Source organism: Ursus americanus, chromosome 2 (assembly GCF_024610735.1).
Source record: "Ursus americanus isolate L20-20 chromosome 2, mUrsAme1.1.p, whole genome shotgun sequence".
In the NCBI taxonomy this organism is placed as follows: domain Eukaryota; kingdom Metazoa; phylum Chordata; class Mammalia; order Carnivora; family Ursidae; genus Ursus; species Ursus americanus.
In genome coordinates, this window is record NC_142128.1 from 41015673 (window position 1) to 41041450 (window position 25778).

Below are 25778 nucleotides of genomic sequence, written 5' to 3' on the forward strand. Positions count from 1 at the left end.
TGAGTGTTTTCCAGGCTTTTTCCTCTACGTTGTAGTGTCCCCCCCCCCTTCGGTATTTTTTGCTCTTTTTAGGTTATAGTGAGAAGAGGCCCGGCTCTTCGGGTTGTGGTCTTCGTCTGGTGCTGCCTTGCTGTTTAATACCAAACCTAAGTTTTCAGTTTCTTTGTTCGGAACAGTGATAATACCCTGGGTTCCTTTTGTTGGATAAACGAGATCAGTGCTCTGAAATGCTTGGAATTTAAAAAAAACAAAAAACAAAAAACGGGGGGAGAGGGGCTACATAAACACACACAGTCCATTATTAAATAACTCAACAGTCTTGGCTTGGGGACAGCCTGGGACTCTCATGACTAGGAGTCATTTCTTTACTTCTCATAAACACTCCCTTTCCTCTGATGAGGTGAATTATTTATTCTTTATTTCCAGGTGCTACAGGCGCTGCAGTGAAATCTGACTCACCTTCTACTTCTGGCATCCCCCCTCTCAGCGAAACGGTGTCTGCAGCTTCCTTACTGACAACAGCCAGTCAACACTCATCCTCCCTGGGTGGCTTGAGCCACGGTGAGGAGAGTCCGAATGCTACTACCACACAACACAGCAGGTGATTGGGGTCGCGGCAGGATGTTGGGGCTGGGAGGAGCAGTAATGGGGCTCTCTGCCTCTGTCCTGTCCCTGCCGCCTGGCAGGGGCCATGTTAGTGAGCTGGATGGCCTGAAAGCTACGGGAAGTATAAGCAGAGGAGGCCTCTTCTCCCTTCTCAGAAGCCACTCTCATTGTGTCTGCTCCCTACCCTTGGCTGGCCACTGTGCCCCCCACGATCTCCGCTCTCCTTGGTCCTGTATTCCGTCTCATCTCCTCATCTGTGTTCTTGACGGAAGCTCCAGGTCACATAACCATAGCACTGTGGCTGATGACAGCCTCTTCTTTGCAGCACGTTATCCACGCAGCAGAATACCCTTTCATCATCCACATCTTCTGGGCGCACTTCTACATCCACTCTTTTGGTAAGTGTGATGCTGCAAAAGAGGAAGTGTGGTTTTCTTAGACTTTTCAAGAAGGGGATTCTTGGAAATCTCTTCAGGAGGTGGCAGAGGCAGGAGAATCCAGAAATATTATGGAGTTGTTGGGTCAGTTCCCTTAACCTGAGTCTTTATGTGACTTTTTTCTTTCTTCTTAACACCGAAGTGGGTGGGTTTTTGTATATTCTGATAAATGCTGTAAGAATGTCCCTTTCTCACTGGTGTGGCTGTTCTCATTCCTTGATTTGAGATATGCCGAACATGGCTGCTGAAAATCATCAGTGTGAGTCTGGGCATCCTATCAAAGTGGAGGCCAGATGAAAGCTTTTGCTCAAATCATTAATTTCACTTTTGTGATTTAGAAAAACCACATGTGGAATTAGGCTGAGATGGTAAGGAAGACCCATTCTGGGCAAAGGTGTCTGGTTTGCCAGAAACCGAGGGAAACATAATGAGTGCTAAGGTTTCCTTTTAGTCTCTTTTTCCTCAAATATACTTTCTGAGGTTCAAATTCATCAGAACTTGCTGAACTAGTGAAGGAGAATGTGGGAGAGAAGACCAGGACGTATTTCCTTAACTTAAACTGTTCACTGGTCAACCAGCATTGGTTTCTGGGGTGTTTGTCCCCACTTGCTCTGCTGCCTCTCTGACGGGGGATGACGTGCAGTGGGTCTGTTGTTAACTACCCCCTGCCTGACGAGTCTTGGGAAATGTGCAGCTGGAGGATAGTTAGTAATTTATTCTAACTCCTTTGGCAGAGGACACCCAGAACTCTGCCACAGTCTTTTTATTTTTTTTTATTTTTTTTTTATTTTTTAAAGATTTTATTTATTTATTTGACAGAGATAGAGACAGCCAGCGAGAGAGGGAACACAAGCAGGGGGAGTGGGAGAGGAAGAAGCAGGCTCATAGCGGAAGAGCCTGATGTGGGGCTCGATCCCAGATCGCCGGGATCACGCCCTGAGCCGAAGGCAGACGCTTAACCGCTGTGCCACCCAGGCGCCCCATGCCACAGTCTTTTTAATTGGGAGGCTGATGTGCTCTCACCAGCAGAAGGGAGTGTGCATCTCTCTTGACCTTTTTTTTGCTAATCACTGTTTTGCTAACCACTGTTTCCTCCTGTCTTCCACCGCTCCCCCTTTTTTAAGCACACAAGCGTGGACAGTGAGGCGAACCTCCATTCTTCCTCCAGCACTTTCTCCACCACGTCCAGCACGGTTTCTGCGCCTCCCCCAGTGGTCAGTGTCTCTTCTAGTCTCAACAGCGGCAGCAGCTTGGGCCTCAGCCTCAGCAGCAACTCCACCGTCACAGCCTCGACTCGGAGCTCAGTTGCTACAACTTCAGGTAGAAGGTGGTTGGCATTCCTCTGGGACAGAGGAGAGAAGTAATTGTGTGACAGGATAAAAATGATTTCTCTTTTTAGGAAAAGCTCCTCCCAACCTCCCTCCTGGGGTCCCGCCATTGTTGCCTAATCCGTACATTATGGCTCCAGGGCTGTTACATGCCTACCCGGTAAGTGAGACTGAAGCACCTTCTGCAGATGATGAAGATGAGGTGGCTACGCTCTACAGCTCTGGCTTCAGGTGGAAGACTAACTAAGTGCAGGATAAATGAAGGTTGTAACATATAAGCAAACAGGTTTTTAATCTTTGTAGTTTGGGAAGGACTAATCGTTTCTAGAGAGGAAGGACTGACAGAAGCCATGTCTTCTATTGTGTATTTTCTCTGCATGAAACAGATTCTGGGGGGCGCCTGGGTGGCTCAGTTGTTAAGCGTCTGCCTTTGGCTCAGGGCGTGATCCCAGCCAGGGTCCTGGGATCGAGCCCCAGATCGGGCTCCCTGCTCCGCTGGGAGCCTGCTGCTTCCTCTCCCACTCCCCCTGGTTGTGTTCCCTCTCTCACTGGCTGTTTCTCACTCTCTGTCAAATAAATAAAATTTAAAAAAAGAAAAAGAGAAACACAGATTCTGGGCCTCTGAAGCTAAAGGCCAGAGTGTCTACCTGGAATCCCTTTCCATTTCTCAGAGAATTATTTTCTCTGGTTGGATTGATTCCCTGTCTTGGAGGGTCTTTGCTGGCTCTGACCAGTCAGAGCAGAGTTCCCTGACCCAACTATCTGAAAGTAGGCGACGGACACTGGTAGCTTTTTGCCCTGGTGTATCTTCTGTCAGATTCGTGGATTTGGTGTCTATTAAGGTGAAGGGTATTTATTTTGAAATGTTTAAAAAGACACCTGTTCTTGTTCCTCAGATAGAGTGTCTAGGTGAATATCATACAGAGGGAAACATCCAGTAATGTTTTATATATATTTTAAGATTTTATTTATTTGAGAGAGAGAACGCACGAGTGGGAGGGGCAGAGAGAGAAGAGAGTACTTCTGTCTTTTTTTAAAGATTTTATTTGAGAGAGAGGCAGTGAGAGAGGGAACACAAGCAGGGGGAGTGGGAGAGGGAGAAGTAGGCTTCCTGCTGAACAGGGAGCCTGATGTGGGGCTCGAACCCAGAACACCAGGATCATGACCTGAGCCGAAGGCAGACACTTAACAACTGAGCCATCCAGGCGCCCCAGAGAGAGAGAATCTTAAGCAGATTCAGTGCTGAGTGCAGACCCCAACATGGGGCTCAGTCTCATAACCCTGAGATCATGACCCGATCCAAAACTGAGTTGGATGGATGCTTAACCAACTGCACCACCCAGGCACCCCTACACATTTTTTAACAATAAACGTGCTACCTTAGTACCCATACATTAGAGAAAATGAGTAAAATGTGAATCCTTTCTGAAAGAGATGAATTTTAAGCCGTATTTTTGGAGGCTGTGACAGAGTGGTAGAATAGAGAGTAAAGTAGGTTGTTCGTATGTGGCTCCTGTCTGTCCCACTGCTGCCTAGGAGGGGGGGTGTTGGGCAGCCTAGTTGAAACAGTGTGGTACGTACATAGTTCAAGGAAAGCTTTAAGACCTTTCATGAATCACTTAATTTCTTTGTATTTCACTTCTTTCCTCTTAAAGGAAACTGAAGTAATCTATGTCCTGTTCTTCCTAAGAATGACTTATCTTGTTTCTTAGCACCTTGGTTTGCTCCTGTGGTAACCGGTTCCTATTAATATTGTTACGTGTTTGTTGTATCTTCCAGCCACAAGTATATGGTTATGATGACTTACAGATGCTTCAGACGAGATTTCCCTTGGTGAGTATATGGTGTAGAGCTTAGGAAAAGAAAGTGATCTTCACCTTACTGTTGGGGGGTTATCTCAGGTGTGCCGCTGATAAGTCACGGACTTAGCTCTTCCCCAGCCTGTACCTCCACACACAAGCTCTGATTCTCAAGATCTGTTAGAACACAGGGACTTGGGAAGCGGTTTTAACAGGAGGTAACTTTTTTTTTAATCGGTTGTGATTCTTTGAAGTAAACAAATTTTAACCTAATCTATAGCTCAGAGGACTCTGGAGCTCTCTGGATGCTTTTTCTGTATGTGTCAGGCACTTTGAATTACAGAAAGGCAATCTATTTTTCAGTAGCAGTAGACTGTTAGGGATAGTACCTAAAGGTTTGAGAATATCATTGGTTCCGAAGGACTTGATGTGTTTTCTGGTGGGCATACCCGTAGACCTTGTCTGACTGTGTTTGTGGCCAGGCGAGGGGGACAGTGTATGCGAGAGTAACTTGGAGTTCGTGCCAGCTCTAGCCAGCTGAACCGGTGGCTGGATAAATTGCAGCACTCCCAACATTGTGCTTCTCACCTTGTGCTGCACTCCTGCTGGGGCGTGAGTGGCATTGAGTGTCGGCTCTTTGATTTCTCTCTTCTAGGATTACTACAGCATCCCATTTCCCACGCCCACCACTCCGCTGACTGGGAGGGATGGTAGCCTGGCCAGCAATCCTTACTCTGGTACGGCTGGGACGGGGCCGAATGAAGGGAGAGTGTGTTGGGATTGGTGGCAGAAACCTGATTAATAGCAAGAAGGGATCCAGTTCACACTTTAATTAAGACCTTTGGCAGAAGGTATAGAATGGATGTAATGAATCAGGGTGGATAGATTTGGAATGCTGCAAAAGATGGACATTTCCTTCTCATCCCACTTAGCTGTCTTCTTGTGGTTCCAGGTGACATCCTGACTTAGTTTTCTCTGCCATTCTCCAGTCTTTGCCAGGAAGTACAGTGCTTGAACTGGCCTTTCTCTGCTTCTCTCAGCTCTAGTTCCCTGCTCACAGTGGCAGTCTCATTGCCTTGCTAGGCCATGATACTTTTTATGCCTGACCTGTCGTCCTCTTTGATCTAGCTTTTTTCCTGACCTGTTAATGTGTTTTGAGTCCACCATGGAGTGTTCCTCGTGGAGGGGAAGCAAGGGAAGGCGGGAAGGATGGGGGATGAAAGGATAGGAGTGGGCGGAGAAATCACACAGGAGCTTTGTTCTGAGGGCCTGTCTCCCACAGGATTATACAGGCATCCAGCGTTTGGCTTGACTTAGCACTGTGCTGAGTGTGTGCTCAGCAATGCTAAGTGTTGCCACAAAGAAACGTAATTCAAAGAATTGGACTTTAACAGTCTTGGATCGGGGTCTTCTGGAGTTGGGGGTGAAAGAAGCAGCACGTACATTCGTCCTCTCCTATCGTAGGTGACCTCACAAAGTTTGGCCGTGGGGATGCCTCCTCCCCGGCCCCGGCCACAACCTTGGCCCAACCCCAACAGAACCAGACTCAGACTCACCACACCACGCAGCAGACATTCCTGAACCCGGCGCTGCCTCCTGGCTACAGTTATACCAGCCTGCCATACTACACAGGGGTTCCGGGCCTCCCCAGCACCTTCCAGTATGGGCCTGCTGTGTTCCCTGTGAGTACCTGGGCTTGGTCTTCCCTTGTGGTGGTGAAGAATCCTAGCCCCCGGACACTATCCTAGCTGCCTTTCAAGGCTAGAATCTGACTTTTTAATAATGGATGAGAAACAGTTTCACCTCTGGCCTATTTCTGGCCTGGCAGAGGGAGGGGGGCTGGAATGGTGGTATTGGGGTAAAGGTTACCTGTTCTTAGAATTATCTAAAGGGGATGTGATCCCATACAGCTTTATACCCTAGACTGTCCTTCATTCCCTGCTGCCACTTGCCCCTTTCCCTCCCTTCGAACTACCATTTCTTGACTTCACTGGTAGATTTTACAAAGCTCCATAGAGAGCCCATTTCACTAAGCACAGACTGGTCAGCCTATCTCAGGATGGTAGCCTTCCGAATGCCCAGTCCCTGGAGTAGGACAGGTAGGGGGGAATGGTTCTCTGCCAGCATGTGACGTCACTTCTAGCCCTTTTGTCTTCAGGTGGCTCCTACCTCTTCCAAGCAGCATGGTGTGAATGTCAGTGTGAATGCATCGGCCACCCCTTTCCAACAGCCAAGTGGATATGGGTCTCACGGATACAACACTGGTAAGCTCACCTTGACCCTGGCTGCCCGTGGTTTCTGCAGGATGTGACTGCATTTCAGGGAGGAAGATGTGGTGCTGGAGACAACAGGCTTGGTGAGGGGAGCTGCTAGCAGCTCTGTGTGGGATTCTCATGTGGGACTGACGTGGGCATCTCTCCGAGCAGCACCAACAGAGGTGCTTGATGGAGGAACGTGTGTCCAGCAGTCATTGCAAGGCCCTGGTGCTCGTGTTGGCTGTTACAATATGTGGGCTGGCCTAAACTCTGGGTGGGAAGCAGGGCAAGGGGCCCCAAGATTTTACGGAGATGTCAGTGGAGGCAAGTGTGAGAATGTCCGGTACTGGTAGCACAGAAGGTGAGGTGCTCCCTGAATAGCAGAGTCGGGTGGGTTTGGCTTACACTCCTTTTCTTATGCAGCTGCTTTTTGTTCCCTAGCTGGGAAACCTAGGACGTGGAAAGGCATGGGGGTATGAGTGCTCAGCAGAGGGAGAGTAGGACCTTAGGGACCTTTGTATGGCTGGTCTCTTGGCAAAGTCTGTTTGCACATCTGATGGCAGGACGGAAATGTAGGAATCCTCTGAATGGGTACTGACCTAAAAGATAACTTAGTCTAGCCCCGGCTCCCACACCTGACATCTGCACTCCACTTTTGGAGGAGTTCGATCTACTTTTTTTAGGGACTTGTAGGTTGTTGCAGTTGCAAAGAGTTGGGGTTGAGGGTTTTTCAGAATTCTAAAGCTCACTTACGCTTTCATGGTGATTTGGATGGAGCTGCATCTGTGTTCTTCACCCCTGTTGTGGGCTCCAGGTGGGTCGGTTGTCCAAGGTTTTTAACAAGTGGGAAACTGAGCTGAGCACAGAGGGCAATAGGTCTGGAAACTAACAGCCAGGTGGAGTTTTGAACTGTGTTGGAGCAACTTGGAGTGAGTCTGGCTTTAACCTGGAGAAATCCTGAGACACCCCACTCCTTGTGGCTGCCCCTTTCACCGAGCAAGGTGCGTCCTAATCCTTGGAGGGGAGGATCGTAAGCTTTCTGACTTGGAGTGGCCCCATTCTGAGAACGTTAGATTTAAGTTTTAGCTGGACCAGACTGAAGAATTTTAAGGGGTAGGTGATTGATAATACAAATGAATGGCATATCTCATTCTGGAAATCTAGTTCCTTATTCCCCTAAAGATGTCAGAAACCTCCTGTAACAGTTTTTTGAGCACCCCCAGTTCCCAACCCCACAGAGGGCTCTTGTCATCCCATTCCTCATCAACCTCTAAATTCATTTATTTTTATGTATTTGATTCCTTTTAGGAAGAAAATATCCACCCCCTTACAAGCATTTCTGGACGGCAGAGAGCTAATTTGGCCCAAGGCTGGGGGCTGTGTTTTGTGTGTGTGTATAAATTTGCACTGAAGTCTTGTTTCAGAAACCAGACCACTGAGGAGAGCCTGCTGAGCTGAGGCCATGGCCTGCGTGGCTTGGGGAAATGAGTTGGTGGATACCTTCTGGGCTTTGACCTTGCCCTTCACCCATTTCCCTCTCCCCCATGTGTCTGACCCTGTCTTACCCATTTCGAGTTCAAGCGGTGCAGCACCTCGGAAGCATCAATGCACACACCTGCTGTTGCTTTTGATTTCTGGAAGGCATGTAGTTTCAACTTGTAACAAAATATTTGTAGTCTTCAATAAACTGTGGTATTTCTTTAGCTAACTCTGGCGTTCTTTCCGTGCATGTCTTTCTGGACACTAGGAGCCAATGTTGTGCTGTGGATAAGGGTGGAGGGGGGCCTTTTCAATCAAACCCCAGCATAGCCAAAGAACTAAGAACGATTAACTTCTCGTCATGGTGATTTTATTAAGGTGGGAGAGGGGAAGCAGCCTCAGTTTCCAGCCCTTTGATTGATTGGTAAAGAAAGCTATCTGGTAGAAAATCCCTGATTCTCCATGCTTATTGCAGCTCTTCACTTTTCCACTCAGATCTTCCCCTTGCCTCTGATGTAAGTAAAGGGAAAGGACAGAAACAGCTTGGAGTGTCCTGTCATGATGAAAGGCAGAAGAGGTGGCGTTCAGAGCTGATTTAAGGAAGTGGCTTCCAAGGCCCCAGGCCAGGTGGCTGGTTTAGATCTGATAAAAGTCTTTCGTGACCAGCTAGTTGATGACTCCCGCTGTGAAAACTGTGCTAGCCTGCAACATTGTTCTTATTCTTAGTCCCTCAAGCGTTGTGGATTATTCGTTGTTTTGCACTTGTGGGTGTAGCTAAGGAGGACGTGTGGGAGAGGTTTGTGTAGACTTCTCCTTGACTGTGGAAATTCTTACCCCACTCAATCCAACTGCTAGTACACCATCACCCCTTTGTTTACAGAGTTAACTTGTGTGGTGAGAACGCCATCCTTGGTTAATTGGAAACCCAGATATTCCACTTCCTTTGTATTTGTTCCCAGCCCTCTGGAGTAATTTTTCCCTGTGAGTGTGAACAACTTCCCCAGGGGCTGCCATGCTGGGAGACATTGGTTCTTGTTTCCCCTCCATGCTGTCCGCATCATGTCAGTGTAGTCATCACTGCTTGGGAGTGGGGGATAGATGAGGTGTTGACTGTTCGAAGGAAAGCAAGAGAACTCTATCTAGTCTGAGGAGCTTTCTCGTAACTGGTGAAGGGTAAGTGGGGAAGCCAACACCCGTTACGTTTAGTGCTCACACTCAGGCTGTCAGGGCTGCTACAGTGTTCTCTTGTCCTGTATCTCCAGTCCCTTCAACCAATACCCAGACTAAGTCCTCAGGACTAGAAGCTGGATTTTAGCTAATCCAGCCTCAGGAAAGAATGAGAGAATGAGACGGGGTGGGGGTGTGTGTGCTTGCAATCTAGAACTAAATTCCTCCCTACCACCCAGCTTGAGAAACCTGTTAGCCGCGTCTCTCATCCAGCATGGGGTAACCCCAGGTGTCTGGAAGGTGTTTGATTCTTTGCAGTAAAGACCAGTCATTGTCTCTGATTTCCCTCAAAGATGTTGTTTGTATCCTGTCTGTCCTGCCTCACTCTCAGCCCTTTCACGCAAACCCCCTTGGCAGCTTAGCCTTTTCCGTAAATGAACTGTTCTTAAAGTTACGTCCATTACCCGTGATGTGCACATGGGCACGGGGGTCTGAAGAGGGAGGGGGCAAAACTACCCCCATTAGTCCCTGTATTGTCCCTGTCTTTGACTTCAATGCTTTTGGAGTGGAGCGTTGCTGCTCTGGAGATGGGCCAGTATTTTGTCACGCTCTGTTTCTGGAGTTCTGTTCTTTTTCTTGGCTCCTCCATGGAACTGTCTGCGTTTGTGCTGTGGGAGGGCTTTCCAGGTTAAGGTGCCACTTGTGTTAGGAAGATTCTGCAGTAGCTATCCAAGGAGGGCTTAACTTCTGAAGGCTACTTTTGTCCCAGGCATTGGGAGGATTGGGGTTTTGCAGTTTGAAGGGGGAATTGCTCTTGAGTTTGGGGGGAATTTGTGACTTGGTCACTGTAGCACGGTGCTTCTAAAAACTCTTCCATCAAAGTGCCCCTAACAGCAAGAGAGAAGGATCCAAGGACACAAGCTGAAATGCAGTTTTTCTGGTTTCATTTTATCTCATGTGATGAGAGTGAATGTATCTTTAAAAGTGTGCTTTAAATTTGAGTTATTATTCCTCAAATCTTGGCATAAAATCTCTCTAGTAAGATGCTAGATTATTTTATTTGATGGCTTTTTCCTGTCTCCCTGACCCATGGCCCCATACCCGAGGGTACAGTGCGTATTTCAGTTTTGGGAGTAGAAATTAAAATGAGGAGTGGTGCTACTCTGGTTTCCTTGACGTGGTAGTGGTGGTAGGGAATTATTCGCTGGGAAACACACAGGTTGTTGGGAGTGTGGAGCAGAGCCTGTGTCTCACGGAGAAGCTCAAGTTGTAAACAACGAGGACGTCGGATTTTATTTTCCACGTAGACCGTAGGAGATAGGGGTACCTTCCTAACCCACTCTCTGCCCCATGCTTAGGCTTAAATTACTTCGCTGGAAATGCACCTTTGTGTTAGCTCGTTAAGTCATATAAGTACCTAGTCTAGAAGAGCCAAGTCTGGAGAAGCTGGGCAAGGGGAGCTGAGACTCCCAAGAACGGACCGTGCTCTTGGGGTTGGATTGCACTGCTCCTCGAGCTCTTACCTTACACTGTGAAAGCACGGATCCTGAGCCCAAAAGTGTCTCTTCATGAACAGAAAGCGCCCAGACTACCTGTCTTTGGGAGCAGGACTGAGTGGCGTCTGGGTGGGTTGATTTGAAATGGACATCAAAAGTTTAATACATTTCTTTTGGGCTTTGACAAAAAAAAAAAAAGTGTTTTGAAAACTGTATGCTAGTGGGGTTTGGCTATATCCCTTTGCCCCACAAAAAAGCAACTCAACCTTGCTTTTTCACACACATACTCAGTACATACCTGGAAAGGACAAGAGATTTGGGTCATGAGCTCTCATCTCTCAGGACGGACCTGAGCTGGAAAAACAGACCAGAATTCCCTTGCAGTGCGATAGCTAGAAAGGCTGCACACACCATCTCCTCCCCGGGAGTGGGGCCAGCAGCTAGCTGAGCTAATCCTCCTGTCTTTCCTCCTCCCCCAGGTGTGTCAGTCACCTCCAGTAACACGGGCGTGCCAGATATCTCGGGTTCTGTGTACTCCAAAACCCAGGTAGGTGCCCAGCTCTGGAGAGAAGTGGAAAGAGACGGACATAGAGGAGGTGGCGTGGCAGTGACAATCCAGTGAGCAAGCTCGACCCTGACAGGTCCCAGGAAACCCACCTAGATGAGTTCTCTAGATGGCAGTTCCTCCCAGAAGGTCAAATCTAGCCCTCTGAGAAAAAGCCAGAGAAGTGTAACAGGAAGATGAGCGTGGCAAATGGCTGTGATGTGTTGTGGGGCTTAACTGTGCTACTGTCCTGACTTTCTTTACCCACTGCCAGCCTTTGTTCAACTTTCCAAGGGAACAAGTGTGGAATGAAGGGAAACTGGTTCGGTCCGTTCTTTGTAAAAGCAAGGAGCGGGGACTATTGAGTTTGATACGTGAAGTGTTAAGAGGAGTTACGATGGAACACTTCATGGCCAAGACCTTTGCCACTGACGGGCCCAGTTGCAGGGTGGGAGTGCCAGTAGAGTCACAGAGCACGCTCACAGACATCCTTTCCTGCGGTCCTGACAGCTGGAAGTCAGTAGCGCTCCTGTGTTATGTGTGAGGAAACGGAGTCAGAGAGAGTGAGTCCTCTCAGGATCACACAGCTCTTAAAGAGCAGAGCGGAGACAGACCCAAGCACCTGGCTCCAGGTGCAGTGCTCCTCCTTTGACACATACTGCTCTTGGTGGGTGGGGGGCTTGGGCTCAGAAACTCCAGGGATTGGTTTGCTGACCGACCCCTTTTACTGTCTCTCCTCCATCCTGCTGGATAGCAGTCCTTTGAGAAACAAGGTTTTCATTCCGGTACTCCTGCTGCCTCCTTCAACTTGCCTTCAGCCCTAGGAAGTGGGGGGCCCATCAATCCGGCCACAGCTGCTGCCTACCCACCTGCCCCCTTTATGCACATTCTGACTCCCCATCAGCAGCCGCACTCCCAGATCCTCCACCATCACCTGCAGCAGGATGGCCAGGTAATAGCCCTCCCCCTCTCCTTTCCCTTCCTCTTCCTTCCTGTCCCTTAAAACTGCCCCTTTTTCCTTTTCTTACCCTTCCTCAACACCACCTTCACCCAACCCCTCCCAGCGCCAGCCATGGGCACACAGCACATACAGACACAAGCACACATAACACAAGCTGCCGGCAGAGGAGAGGTCAGGGAAGGGGCCAGGCTCAAACCTCCTTTGCCCAGTTCCCTTGGTACCTTTCTCCTCTACCTCCTGTAGCACAGCTGCCCTCATCCCATCAGACCTGGGTCACACCTACCCTCTGACCTCTCCCAGCCTCCCCCCTTCCCTGACATTATAGCTTTCCCTTCTAATGGTGGAGTTCTATTGTCAAAGTTTGTCCCTTTATTTTCCATATATCCTGGTTCTGCCTCAGCTACCATATTTGCAGATGATTCTCTGTTGCCAGCGCCAGCAGGAGGAGCAGGTAATGAAACTGAATGATGATGTGCTCGAACCCACTCCTTTTCAGCCCCCATGTCACCTCCACAGCCTTAGGGACCTTGAAAAGGCTGCACAGTCACAGATCAGGACACACGAACACAGACACCTTGCTGAGCTCTCTGGCCTCCCGTCCCTCTCTTGTCCTCCCCTCCCCAGCGCCCTCTTTTTCTTTCTGCCCTTCCCTGACTCTGGAAACACTTGGTTACCGTAATGGAAAGGATTCTTGGGGCAGCATCTGGAGCCTGGGGCCTCAGACTGTGTCTTCCACCTTGCCTGCAGTAGGCTCTCAGCTGGGCTGTATGGTAGGGGTGGGGAGCCGTGGGGTGGTACAAGTGACCTCTCCTCCATCATAGGTGGCTGGGGAGCTGGGATAAGGGCTTCCTTGCTCTCAAAGACAGCTTCCAAAATTGAGGTATTCATGGGATCAGTGAAAATGAAATCACTGTGTGATCACTCCTCTCCAGGAGGCCATAACACTCTCTAGAGTAGCCTTTTCTCAGAGCAGTGTAGGGGGAGGTGGAGGGAGAAGGTGGAATTGGAAGTGGGTAGAATTCATTCACTGTCTTGTCTTCAAAAGGTATCCTGCCATCTTTACACTGCTACTCTGTTTAAAGGTCGAAAATGCTTTCTTAGATGTCACAGGTGTTCTAGCAGCTATATAAACCAAATTTTCTATGGTTGGGAAGTAAACTTCAGAGTAGTTTCTAAGTAAGGGGAATGGGAGAGCAAGATAGTTTCCAGATCTCCACTTGAAGATGTCACAGATTGTCCCACTAACTAGACACCTTTTTCCTCCTCATCGTCCCATTCCCTGCAGACGGGCAGCGGGCAACGTAGCCAGACCAGCTCCATCCCGCAGAAGCCCCAGACCAACAAGTCTGCCTACAACAGCTACAGCTGGGGGGCCAACTGAGGCCCTGACCCTCTTCTTCTCCCGGTCCCATCTTCTGAGAGGGCTACTCAGCCTGGCAACTACGGAAACAGCATCAAAGAAAGAAAGGAATGGGGGGGGTCCGCTGCCCCCCACCCCCAGCGGCCCACCCCATGCCTCAGCTTCATGTCTGTCCCGTTCCCATACCATCCCCACTCTGTTGTATGTACTATAGGATTTGTATTTTCTCCTTTTTTTTTTTTTTCCTTTCCTCTCCTCCTCCCCCCTTGCATTCAAGATTATGAAACTTTGCTGTGGGCCCTGCCTTCCTTCTCCTCCTCCTGTTCACCCTGGTGGTGTATGGGTGAGGTGGGGAGGGGGGACCCCCAAATATATATCAGCCCAACAGCCCTAAGTCTCCTCCTTTATTATTAGGAAACAAAACAACAACAAAAAATGGCGTCATGAATATGAACAGCATTGTCAGATGAATTAGTTGAAGTGTTTTTTTTTGTACTGTGTCCTCAAATTTAATGGATTAATGTGTCTTGTATATATAAAAAGAAAACCTCTACCTTCAGCCTCTGCCCATTTTTGATCCGTCTAGGACAGTCTCGACGACCAGCTTGGTGAATGAGTATTCTGTACCAGCTGAGCTCCTAGCGGGCCCGAAGGCAATAGAATAAAAGGAACTCTTTGCCCTTAATATGCTGCCAGTATCTTGCCCTAGGAGTTCCCTTTCCCCCTCCCCCAAGGATCTCACAGCCTACAAAGAACTGCAGCAAATTTTCATCTCATCCAGAAACTGCTCCACCTGCAGCAGATTTCAGGCTGTGAAGGGAGTGGACAGCAGATACTGGGAGGAAAAGGAGAAAATTAAGCAGGAGCTGGAAGAAATGGTTTTGGAGAGTCGACGTATCACATAGACGGGTCCAGGCAAAGGAGCTGGAAAGGAGGGTAACGTGCAGTCGGCTGGCAGAACGGAGCCTGGGGGTCGACCACAGCAGTTACTGCTTCTTGGGTGCTTGGTGTGCGTGGCTGCTGTCACCCCCTTGAAAAGGATGGGTCCGGAGACCGAGGCCGGGGTGAGGGTACAGGGAAGGCGAGGCTTGAAGTCAGGAACAGGCAAAGGGATACTTACAGCTCCACACTCCTCCCCCCGCAAGACTTCGCCGGGTTCCCTGGCTCTCAGCAAGCCTTTGCCCTGCAAGCTGCAGAGCCTGCCTAGAGCAGTTAGGGCTCCGTTCTGGTTACGACACGCCCCTTAGCTGGAGGGCGCGAAGTCCGTGCAACCCCCACCGCGGCTCCGCGCCGAGCACCTGCCGCGTCCGGCGGGCGGGTGCGGGCGGCTCGCTGGGCGGAGGCTGCCCCCTGGCGGTGGCGGCGGCGGGTCCCACGCAGCCTCGAAGCCCCTGCGGCACCGGGTGGCCGGCGGGAAGGGGTCGGCTTGGGAGGCGGGCAATCCCGGGCACCTGCAAGTTCGGGGCGCCCGCCCACTGCCCTCGCGCGTGGCCGGCGGCTCGAGACAGGGCGATGCGCCCCGCGCCCCGCCCGCCCGCGTCGTGCTGATGGTCGTTTTACGACAGTGTGCCGGGTCGCAGGCCTGCCTTCCGGCGGGTGGCCCGACGCTTCGCTCCGTTTCCGGCCGCGGAACTAGCGGCTGCCGGGTGCGAATGGGCTTCGGTGGGGTCCGCAGGTTCGAGTCCCAAAGCGGGGATGAGCCTCTTCGAGCTCTTTCGGGGTTTTTTCGGCCTTTCTGGACCTCGGAGGTTAGAGTGGGTCGGGGTCGGACGAGGGTGGGGTCTTCTGAGGGGAGCTTGATCCCTGACACTCAGTTCTTGGGAAACCACCCTCTTCGTCACTCCTTCACCTGCTGCGGAGAGGACAGAAGTCAGCACACTGAGCACTCACCCCGCGGCAGTAACCTGGGCGGCCGCTGAGAGGAGGACTAACAGCAGTTTAAGCCTTTCTGCAGTCTGGGGTGATGCAACAGGGGCCCGGGCGGGGAAGACAGTGGGGCTGGGGGGCGGGGACAGCGTGGGAGAGGGCGGGCAGGGGACGCGGGGGAGCCGCTAAGTGAGGACTGACTTAGATAAAGGCGAAAACAGCGCAGACCCCACGGCCCGCCTCTCACCCGTACATCGGTTTTCCAGAGCCCTTCGTGCCCTTGGCCCACTCGCCGCCCGCCCGGGAGCTGATTGTAGGTTTAAGGTAGTGCTGAAATTCTGGTGGTCAAATCTGCCTTCACTCCCAGCCACAGAGATCCCTTTTTTGGAGGGATGACTCGAGATGAAGATGAGGATGATGAGGACGAGGAAGAAGAAGAAGTCACGTGGGGCCGTGGGAGCTCGAGGTTTGAGGGCCCCCAGCCCCCCGAGGAATTTGGCTTTGGCTTCAGCTTCAGCCCAGGAGGAGGGATGCGTTTCCATGATAACTTCGGCTTTGATGACCTAATTCGGGATTTCAATAACATTTTCAGCGAGATGGGGGCCTGGACCTTGCCTTCCCGCCCTCCTGGTGTGTGGCTGTCCCTGGACAACCTGTGGTTTCTACTGGGTTGGTGGGTGAAATTAGGAGCCTGAAGAGAGTGGTTGGGGGGTGGGAAGTGTGAGAAGACTGATGATATCAAGGTTGTAAAGAGCCCAAGTGCTCTCCCACCCCCAGCATCCATCTGCCCCCTTTCTGCAGAACTTCCAGGTCCTGGTCCTGAGTCAGAGACACCTGGTGAGAGACGACGGGAGGGACAGACACTTCGGGACTCAATGCTTAAGTATCCAGATAGTCACCAGCCCAGGATCTTTGGCGGAGTCTTGGAGAGTGATGCAAGAAGCGAATCCCCCAAACCACCAGACTGGGGCTCCCAGAGACCTTTTGGTATGGTGAGTGCTTCTGGCCCAAAGTGAGAGCCTGTGGGAGACAAATAATAGAGCACAGACTGGAGGCCTTTTCAGAATCTAACAGACTTGGGTGGGGATCGTAAGCTCTCCACTTAGTGTTCTAATCTGTTTTCTGTATTAAGCTTCTTGTAGAATTTTGGTGGGTGGGTGTGGGGCACAAGGATGGGAGTTCTGTTTAAAAAAAAAAAATCACTTGGGGTGCCTGGGTGGCTCAGTCAGTGAAGTGTCTGCCTTTGGCTCAGGTCATGATCCTGGGGTCCTGGGATGGAGCCCCACATTGGGCTCCTTGCTCAGCAGGGAGTCTGCTTCTCTCTCTCCCTCTGTCCCTCCCCCTCACTCATGCACACTCGAGTGTCTCTCGCTTGGTCTCAAATAAATAAAATCTTTAAAAAAAAATCACCAGTCTGTATGATTTTGGGACAAGACAGATTGTTGGGTGGGATAGAAAGTGTCATCTCAGGGTTGCCTGGGTGGCTCAGTCGGTTAAGTGTCTGCTTTCGGCTCAGGTCATGATCTCTGAGTCCTGGGATTGAGCCACGTGGCGGGCTCCCTGCTCAGCCAGGTGTCTTTCTCCATCTCCCTCTGCCCTTCCTCCTTCTTGTGCTCACTCTTTTTCTCCGTCTCTATCTCAAAGTCTTGAAAAGAGAAAGTGTCAGTTCAGGAGAGCCTTTTGGTAGAAGTATAGATAAAGCAGGTAAGAAGGAGGTAGGGGTGAGTAAATAAAGCTATTCTGAGTGGAATTATCTCTCCCAAGGAAAGGCATTTTTGGATCTTGGGAATACTTTGTGTTCTGTGACCTCTCAAGTTTCAGATTGAAAGGTATCATTTCACCTACTTTGCCTTTTTCTACAGTTTGATGATATGTGGCCCGTGACCCCCCGTTCTAGAGCCAGAGAAGACAATGGTGAGTCTGGAGGGAGAAGCCATTTAATGTGCCCTCTGTTCTCCCTCCCTGAAGTTTCTTATTGTCACACTTGGCCCCTTCTTTTCCTTGGACTCTTGATTTTGTGTTTCCTCTCTCTGCCCTTCTAGATCTTGATTCCCAAGTTTCCCAGGAGGGCCTCGGCCCAGTTCTGCAGCCCCAGCGCAAATCCTATTTCAAGAGCATCTCTGTGACCAAGATCACTAAGCCAGATGGGGTGAGTTGGAAGAGAGAGGTAGAAGGAACTGTGGCCAGAGGGTGCCATGGAGAGAGCAATCTAGGTAAAGAAACCAGTGAACTCACCTTTACTGATGTTAGAGATACAGTTGGGGCTTCTCCTTGTAGACAGTAGAGGAGCGCCGGACTGTGGTGGACAGTGAGGGCCGGACAGAGACCACAGTAACCCGTCAAGAAGCAGATGGCAATCCTAGAGATAGTAAGTAAAGTGCGTGAATCAAAGGGATCCGTCTCTTATTTCCTTGGGAAACGGGAACCCGTACTTTCCTAGCCCCTAATGTTATTCTTCTCGTTGTCCTCTGCCCTTTCGCTTTCATTTAGTGTGTCTCTGTGTATCACTTTCTTCCTTAGATCCAGAATCACCAACACCTCCAGCCCTGGATGATGCCTATTCCATCCTGGATTTATTCCTAGGACGTTGGTTCCGGTCTCGGTAGCCTTGTTAACCCTCAGAGGCCTTCAGATTCTTCCACCCTTTGCTCACCATCAGTGGGCTTTACTTCTCCTGCCACCTCAGGGCCTTGGGTGTGTGGAACAGCCAGTTGGGGGTATGTCAGTATGTGACTCACCCAAACTGACCAATAAAACCTTTATTTATGCTAATTCCTTGGTCTTAGCTTTGTCTAGGCTGTTCCGTTTTCTAGTATCATCCAGGGCTTCCCAGATTATTTTGGCCCACAGTGTTCTTATTTCTTAATTTTTTGTTACACTTCCAAAACCTGATTTGATAAAAGGGTCAGGTACCAGTAGAAAATCATTATTCTTATGGAGGAGATAACTAGAGACAATTCCAGGAAAATTTCTACACAGGGATGCATCGGATTCTAAAAAGAGGAAGTGTGTGTGGAAATGCAGGGACACTTGCTTCCCTAGGTGTGGGATCACTATGATAGCACAGTTCATGAGAGAATTTGAAGAAATACATTGGCAAACATTTTTTCTTTTACTGGGTATGGTCTTTTTTTTTTTAATTAATTAATGTATGTTGGAGAAAATGTAACTAGCACGAAAGTTGCTAGATTTTTTTCTCATTAAAAAGTTTTTGGGTGCCTGGGTGGCTTAGTCAGTTAAATGTCTGCCTTCGGCTGAGGTCATGATCCCAGGGTCCTGGGATCAAGCCTCACATCGAACACCCTGCTCAGCGGGGAGCCTGCTTCTCCCTCCCTCCTCAACTCCTTGCCCCGCTTGTGCTCAAGTGCCTCTCTTTCTCTCTCAAGTAAATAAAGAAATCTTTAAAAAACAACAACCTTCAGCACTGTGGCCTTAGAGCGGCAGATCCTACACATTCATTTACCAGTCGTTTCCTTGAAACGACTCAAATGACCAGGGGTTTTTCTAAGAAAGCCTATCGTAAGAAGAAGGAAAGATACAGTAATGAAATTTTGTCTTTTCATTCTTGTTATTATATCTTTTCATGAACAGAAGTTGCTTTATCATAGCCAAGTTTATATTTGTCTTTATGGTTAGTGCTGTTTATATCTTTTAGGAATCTCCCCAACCCAAGGTTAAAAGGATGCTCTCCTTTATTTATCCTTTATAAGTTTTATTAGTTCTGCTTTTTACATTTAGGTTTTTAAATCCACCAGGATTTTATCTTCCTATTTGGTATGAACTAGGGGACCAGCCTCATTTTTTTCTATTTGGAAAAATACATATGCATATGTATGTACAAATACTATGAACCTATTTTGTATACACCTGCACATACAAATACATCTTGATCCCTGTGCTGGGTCTTTCTGTCTTTTCTGTTAATCTGTTTGTCTACTTCTGTGCCTACTCACCTTTAAAGTTGCATAGTTGTATTTAGTAGAACATGTCCTCCCATTTCTCCCCCCTCACTTCTAGTATGTAAGAATACAATTGATTTTTTTTAATTTATTTATTTGAGAGAGAGCACACATGTGAGCGGGGGAGGAGGGGAGAGAATCTCAAGTGGACTCCCCCCTGAGTGTGGAGCCCATCTCGATCTCATAACCCTGAGATCATGACCTGAGCCAAAGCCAAGAGTTGGATGCTCAACTGACTGAGCCTCCCAGGCACCCTTATGATTGATTTTTCGCATCAGCTTTTCAGAGTATCACTGTAAACACGTGGAGCTGGAGATTACCAGACATCTGTGGATAGCCTGCAGCATGAAGGGTGGACTCATACAGACAAGAGAAGCAACTTGGGAGAAACAGACCTGCAGAAGGTTGAAAATTTAGCAAGGGCACATTTTAATGTCCTTAGAAGTATGAGATGATATATCCATAAAGCCAGAAGATATTCCTACAAAAGAGCAATAAATAAGACATGAACTTTGAGGAGTTAAAAAAAAATGCGATGGCAGAAATGAAAAACTATGAAAAGATTTTGATGACAAAGTTGAGGAAATCTCCAGAAAGACCAAGTAATAGAGATAGAAAACAGGAAAAAAGTGCACCTGAAACTAATGTATCAACTATACTTCAGTTAAAAAAAAAAAAGTTTTTTTAAGGAAAAAGGAAAACGAATGGTATAAACCATCAATGAAATAAAGGAAATACCCCAGAAGTGAAGAATATTTATTTCTAACCTGAAAGACCTAGCACATGCTGAATAGCAAGGATGGAGTAAACCCAGTACTTCAGAACACTAGACACAGAGGAAAATCCAAGGGACGTGAGAGAGGGCTCAGAGGAACTGGGGGGCTCAGGGTTCTTACTTGCATCTACCCTGATGTTCCTATCTCAAGTGTCAGGACCCTACCCTTTTTCTTTTAGGACCCTAACCTTGACATAGGAAACCTACTGGGGCAGAAGATTCCACCTTCCCTAAAGCTCTGCTACTCCTCCCTTCGTATTTGAGCTGGTTCTCCACCCTGTTGCCCACTGGACGGAAGAGGTTCTCCTTAGGCTTTCCTTAAATGCTGTCCAGGGAGCCCACTGGCTTTTGCAGTCTGCCTCGGCTTGCTGATTGGTTCTGCAGAATCTAGTGACCGTTTCCCTCAGCCTCTCAGTGCTGGAGGTACTGCACTTTTCAACCAGTAACCACTTCCAACTGACCACTGCTGACAATTTTAATCATTGCATCGCTTCAAGCTAGAGACCATCCATGTTTTACCTACCACCATGACAGGGTTCTTGCCAACCAGCCCGTGAGTGGTCACCCAAATTCCATTCTAGAGTTTGTGGAACCACTCCTGACACCAACCGTCTTAAATTGGGTTCCCTGGGAAAAGACTAAGATGAAAAGAGACATGAACGAGGTTTGTTGGGACGCTAGTGCTCTAGGGATACACATGGAGGAATGTGAGGAAGGCGGGATTAGGCAAAAGGGGAGACTGACACAAGGAAGTTACAAGAGAAGCCTCAGCCTATCCTATGGGGACTTTGAGGCTGGAGCGACCCTTCAGGGGTGTTCTGTATCGAGGCAAAGAGGCCAGGTCTTTGTATCCCTGCATCGACCAGTCATCGGCATGGGCTGTGTAAGAAGGCATGTCACCTTGAGTGAGGCCGTCTCAGAGCATGAAAGGTATTGCTCTGAGGGAAGCAGCTGTGTGTTCTCCGCGTCTGACGTTCCCAGCAGCTGGGAAATGGGTGCATCAGCCCCAAAGTGGGTATCTGGGTAGGGCATGCTAGGACCCACTAAACCCAGTAAGGAACTGCTACAGATGCGCCCAGGACTGTGCTAGAGCCTGTGGGTTAGCATGGCCCAGCTCTCAAGAGCCTCATAAACTACAGACAGCACTTTAATGTGTGTATTGTCTGTTTCCACCCACCAAACGAACATAGACTGTAGGAGAACAGGCCCTGTATTTTGCTTGCCCCTGCTTCCCCGGGCTCTAGAACTTGACTCCTAGTCGAATGAGCCTAACTGGAGGCTTGCGATCAGAAGTAGGAAGTGGCTGTGTGTTGTGCAGAATCGGGGCGGCAGGCATCCAGACGGGGAGGTGGGGCTCAGCGTGGGTGTGAAGCACTCGTCTGGAGCTGAGGCAGGGCCACAAGCTGAGCACTTGCTAACGGAGGTGAGACTCTGCGTGAGGGCAGTACAAGCATTCGATGAGTGGGTTTTATTTTAAGCATCCAAATGGTTGGGGGAAGCGCTTCACGTTCCACACGCGAGGCATTGTGCACGGGAGAGTCAGACTTAGCCCTAAGTAGCTGCATGGCCCTGGGGAGTCCTGAGGCTCTCGGGACCCTCGTGAGCAGAGCCGGAGCAGTAGTGCTGCCTTCTGAGGTCGTTGAGGCCAAGAGCACTGACCCAGGAGTCTTCTTTCTACCCATCAGCATAGGAGACAGTTACTTCTGGGAGGAATGAGGGCGACAAAGTTGATAGAGCCCGGGCAAACTCCAGGCTCTGGTCATGCACAGGGCCTGCCCTTGGACCTTCTCCCGTCATCTCTCCCTCCCTAGCCTACACACGTGTACAGATACGCTGTTCAGGAGCTGAGCTAATGGGTTTTAAAGTCTTTTCCTTATCGTCTCCCCCGTCAGGCAGTAGTCGTATGCCTATGCAGAGGAGGGAGCAGCTGCCAGAGTCAGGCTGTCCTCACCATGGCCTGTAGCCAGCCCCTGGCCAGAGTCAAGGGCCGGCTCCGTATCCGAAGCCTCCTGGCCCGACAGTGTCTGGCAGAGTTTCTGGGCGTCTTTGTGCTCATGGTAATCTGGGTAATGGGGGAACGAAAGAGGGGAGTGGGCGAAAGTTTTTGGATCCTCCTGGTGTCTTTATTTCTTCTTCCTGGTGTCTCGCTTCTTTCAACTACCGATTTCTCTCCCTGTCCTTGCCCCTTCCATTCCTGCCCTACTCCCTAATTTTTATTTCCATTCCTGTCCATCTCTCATCCTCCCTTTCTTCACTCGTCCTCCACATCTCCCCTTTATTTCCATCTGTCTGCTTTTCTCCCTTCCTTGCTGACCCCTCCTGTTCATTCAGCTCTCTTGGCTGCGCCCCTTTCCTTCTCAGCCTCTCTCCACCCTGTGGGTCTCCCAGGCTCCCCTATTCCTGGTTCCTGTTCCTCATCTTCCCTCTCCCCACCAGCTCCTCACCCAGGGGGCTGTGGCCCAGGCTGTCACCAGCGGAGAAACCAAAGGCAACTTCTTCACCATGTTTCTGGCTGGCTCTCTGGCTGTCACGGTAGCCATCTACGTGAGTGGTAACGTTTCAGGTGAGGAGGGTGGGGTCTGGTCATCAGAGGGGGTAGAACGTGCACGTGAGTGTGGGTACCTGGTGATGGTGAAAAGGCAGATCCTTTGGTGACTTGTGGACATTATCTCCTTGAGCTTGACTAGTGCCCTGGACTGAGATAGGCCTTTGGCCTGGTCCAGCCCCTTCCCTTTGTGTGTCTCTCCTCCACTCACCTAGCAGAAATCTATGGCAAGGCATGGGGTAAGTGCTATCTTCTTGTGTCCCCCTCCTGAGGCCCGCTGGGGTCCTCTTTGCACAGCACCTCACCCGGTTGTTCCCCAGACACGTGCTATGTCAGTGTGCCTGGCTGGAGCCTGGAGACATGAACGCTGTCTTAGAAAGAGCAGGCAGACCCTGGGCTTTACTGTGTGACCTTGACAAGTTGCATGACCTCCCTGGGCCTCCCCCTCCTGACACATGACAGGAACAGTAACATCTGCCTCAAGCATTGTGAGCGGCAGGGGCGCCTGGGTGGCTCAGTCGTTGGGCATCTGCCTCGGGCTCAGGGCATGATCCCAGGGTCCTGGGATCGAGCCCCACATAAGGGAGCCTGCTTCTCCCTCTCCCACTCCCCCTGCTTGTGTTCCACCTCTCGCTGTCTCTCTCTCTGTCAAATAAATAAATAAAATCTTAAAAAAAAAAAAAAAAAGAATCGTGAGCAGCAGGGGCGCCTGGCTGGCTCAGCCTGAAGAGTCCGAAGAGTGTGCGACCCTTGATCTCAGGGCTGTGAGTTTGAGCTCCACGCTGGGAGTAGAGATTACTTAAAAAAAAAAAAAAAGTTGTGAGGAACAACAGCGGCATTACTGGTGAGTGCCTGGCAGTGACACTTCATGGGTGTTGGTTTTCTTTTCCGGATCCTTGAAGGGGCCCACCTGAACCCAGCCTTCTCCCTGGCCATGTGCCTCCTGGGACGCCTCCCCTGGGCCAAGCTCCCCATCTACTGCTTGGTGCAGCTTCTGTCAGCTTTCTGTGCCTCTGGGGCCACCTATGCCGTCTACTATGGTAACGTGGTTGGGAGCATCTGTGTGTGGCTAGGAGTGCCTTGCCGTGGTTTTGCGTGAACGAAGATGGAAATCCCGGGTGTCCCCCTCTCCTGCAGATGCCCTACAGAATTACACAGGTGGCAACCTGACGGTGACTGGCCCCAAGGAGACAGCCTCCATCTTTGCCACCTACCCTGCTCCTTATCTGTCCCTGAACAATGGCTTCCTGGATCAGGTTAGTGTGAGGGGGTGCCCTGGGAAAGCCCAGGTCTTTGCCCTTGTCCCCTGGGACTCCCTGGGATGTGGGGTTGGGTCCATCTCTGCGCCACCCCCACCCCAGCTGCCTGTGTTGGGGAAAGTCAGATGACATGGGTTGGTGGTCTAGGATGCCCAGGTGACAAAGGGCAGCTGGATCATCGGCAGCTTATGGGGGCCCCTCTGCCTCTGTCCACTCCCAGGTTCTGGGCACAGGGATCCTGGTTGTGGGGATCTTGGCCATCATAGACACACAGAACAAGGCAGTGCCTGCAGGCCTGGAGCCTGTGGCTGTGGGGTTGCTGATCCTAGCCATCGGGCTATCCCTGGGAGTCAACTGTGGGTTCCCACTCAACCCTGCCCGTGACCTGGGCCCACGGCTTTTCACCTACGTGGCCGGCTGGGGCCCTGAAGTCTTCAGGTGGGAGACTATGGCCTCTTCCCCTGGGGCAGTCCCTCTACTCTCCTCCCTCTGCTGAGGGCTCTGAGTCTGGGTCCCCAGCTCTCCCTGCTTACATAGTTCTCTTAGCCCTGGTTCTCCCTTTCTCTGTTACCCCTTCTCCTCTCCTTCCACTCTTTCCACCAAAACTGTAGGGATGGTGTTCTTGGGCATGTCAAGTCACCTCCTTGGCCATTAGTGACCTCATCAGCAAAATGAGTATATTCAGATAATTCCCTAAGGCAAGAGGCTGGACCAAGGCTCTCCTGGGGGCTCCTCTCTAAGCACTGTGCTTTGTTGCCAAGATACCCTCTTCTTGGTGTCCATCGCCCCAGGACCTTTCCGGAGCGCTCTTGTGACTGCCCCCAGTCCTCCACGGTGAGGCTAGGGGAGTCAGCCCTGAGGTCTTCCTTGTGTCCCTCTCTCATAGTGCCGGTAATGGCTGGTGGTGGGTGCCTGTGGTGGCCCCTCTGGTGGGGGCTACGCTTGGCACAGCCACATACCAGCTGCTGGTGGCTCTCCACCACCCGGAGGAGTCAGAGCCAGCTCAGGATCTAGAGTTTGCCCCACACAAAGCCTCAGACTTGGAAATGCCTGCCTCAGCTCAGTTGCCGAAGCTGCGATTCTGACACGACAGCCCTCACCTCCCTTGTGGCCACTGGAGAGGGCCAGAGATCCAGGGCTGGTGACGACACATTCTTCCTCTGGACGAAGACACCAGCGTCGCCGTTCGCTATCGAGGCATCGAGGCATCGCTTCCTCCTGAGCTGGGGAGGATGCCTGGACGCGGCGATCCCGGGCCAGGGCCCTCCCCTCCTCTCCTATTCCCTTCTTCCCTTCTTCTTCCCGTCCTCTCATCCTCCCCCAGCAGGTCTTCGGACCCTGATGGCTTCCGCGGACGTAGTGCGTCAAAGTGGCCGCCAGAGGGCGCGCCCTGAGCGGCGCGGGAGGGCCGAGGCAAGCCGGGGGTGGCGAGGGGGGCTTCCTGCCGAGCGGGTCCGCCTGCCGGGCTCCCAGCCCCAGAACCTCGCAGGGTGGCTCTCCAGATGGCGAGGGGGCGAGTCGGGCCTGCCTAGCGGCAGGGAGCGCCAAAGGGGGGAACTGAGGCACGGTCCAGTGCCCAGATTCTCCAGCCGTCTGTCCCGGAGAGGGTGCGGTGCGCCGCGGGGCAAGGCCCTGCCTGACTCCGGGACCGCGGGGCGCGCTCCGGGCCCCTTTCCAGCGAATAAGCGCGCCGGCGCTCCCTTTGGGGCGCCGGGCTGGACAGTCCGTAGAGCTTGCGACTCGATCTCGGGGTCCTGGGTTCGAACCCCATGTTGGGTGTGGAGATTACTTAAAAAAATAAACTTGAAGAAACGGAGAAACGTCTGGGCTCGCTACTCTCCCGGCTAACTTGGCTTTTCGGCTGCGGGACGGATGTGCAGTGCTTGGGGTGGGAGAGGCGGCCTCGGAAGGGTTAAGACCCCCCCGCGCGCGCCCCGCACAA

The 25778-nt window shown here is 50.8% G+C and overlaps 3 protein-coding genes and 1 non-coding gene across 13 annotated transcripts in view; all 4 read left to right on the forward strand.

Moving 5' to 3' along the window:
• The window catches only part of UBAP2L (ubiquitin associated protein 2 like), a 39312-nt gene extending 25321 nt beyond the window's left edge, over positions 1 to 13991 (forward strand). For 3 of the 7 annotated variants that reach the window (XM_045783784.2, XM_087854613.1, XM_045783785.2), the window contains 12 exons: positions 427 to 601; positions 932 to 1004; positions 2168 to 2363; positions 2443 to 2531; positions 4151 to 4204; positions 4826 to 4907; positions 5635 to 5852; positions 6329 to 6434; positions 11047 to 11114; positions 11866 to 12063; positions 12473 to 12523; positions 13358 to 13991. In XM_045783784.2, the coding sequence (XP_045639740.1) occupies positions 427 to 601; positions 932 to 1004; positions 2168 to 2363; positions 2443 to 2531; positions 4151 to 4204; positions 4826 to 4907; positions 5635 to 5852; positions 6329 to 6434; positions 11047 to 11114; positions 11866 to 12063; positions 12473 to 12523; positions 13358 to 13453 (1406 nt within the window). In that variant the 3' untranslated portion in view covers positions 13454 to 13991. Of the gene's footprint in view, positions 1 to 426; positions 602 to 931; positions 1005 to 2167; positions 2364 to 2442; positions 2532 to 4150; positions 4205 to 4825; positions 4908 to 5634; positions 5853 to 6328; positions 6435 to 7733; positions 8129 to 11046; positions 11115 to 11865; positions 12064 to 12472; positions 12524 to 13357 lie in introns of those variants that run through there. The other 4 variants (XM_087854603.1, XM_087854604.1, XM_087854605.1 and 1 more) reach the window with 4 other exon arrangements.
• On the forward strand, positions 4612 to 4748 carry LOC123783830 (small nucleolar RNA SNORA58). Its single transcript, XR_006777309.1, has one exon. It is a non-coding gene; the product is annotated as a small nucleolar RNA SNORA58 (small nucleolar RNA).
• A 1031-nt stretch (positions 13992 to 15022) lies between the features above and the next one.
• HAX1 (HCLS1 associated protein X-1) lies at positions 15023 to 19674 on the forward strand. Of its 4 annotated transcripts, XR_015721361.1 has the most exons (8): positions 15023 to 15180; positions 15666 to 15928; positions 16100 to 16290; positions 17161 to 17212; positions 17341 to 17447; positions 17576 to 17666; positions 17819 to 18015; positions 19536 to 19674. XR_015721361.1 is itself a non-coding variant. In XM_045783793.2 (7 exons), exons 1-6 carry the CDS (start codon positions 15128 to 15130, stop codon positions 17672 to 17674), a joined length of 765 nt encoding a protein of 254 aa, XP_045639749.1. In that variant the 5' UTR covers positions 15023 to 15127; the 3' UTR covers position 17675; positions 17819 to 18070. The 4 variants fall into 4 exon arrangements, 3 of the variants coding, with proteins under 3 accessions (XP_045639749.1, XP_045639747.1, XP_045639748.1); XM_045783793.2 differs by lacking the exon at positions 19536 to 19674 and having other exon boundaries at positions 17576 to 17675; positions 17819 to 18070; XM_045783791.2 differs by lacking the exon at positions 19536 to 19674 and having other exon boundaries at positions 17819 to 18070.
• A 475-nt stretch (positions 19675 to 20149) lies between these two features.
• Positions 20150 to 25638, forward strand: AQP10 (aquaporin 10). Its single transcript, XM_087854653.1, is given in 6 exon segments — positions 20150 to 22089; positions 22469 to 22595; positions 23480 to 23621; positions 23623 to 23833; positions 24057 to 24274; positions 24723 to 25638. Coding segments are annotated over 6 exon segments (1002 nt in total). The 5' UTR covers positions 20150 to 21984; the 3' UTR covers positions 24922 to 25638.
• Positions 25639 to 25778: the final 140 nt, after the last annotated feature.

What these genes read in the sequence shown, in the direction of transcription:
- HAX1 (XM_045783791.2), top strand. Translation starts at nt 15,128, where the DNA reads ATGAGCCTCTTCGAGCTCTTTCGGGGTTTTTTCGGCCTTTCTGGACCT. An exon ending in CCCAGAGACCTTTTGGTATG is followed by an intron (nt 16,291 to 17,160) that starts GTGAGTGCTTCT and finishes CTTTTTCTACAG; the next exon opens with TTTGATGATATGTGGCCCGT. An exon ending in TAGAGCCAGAGAAGACAATG is followed by an intron (nt 17,213 to 17,340) that starts GTGAGTCTGGAG and finishes CTGCCCTTCTAG; the next exon opens with ATCTTGATTCCCAAGTTTCC.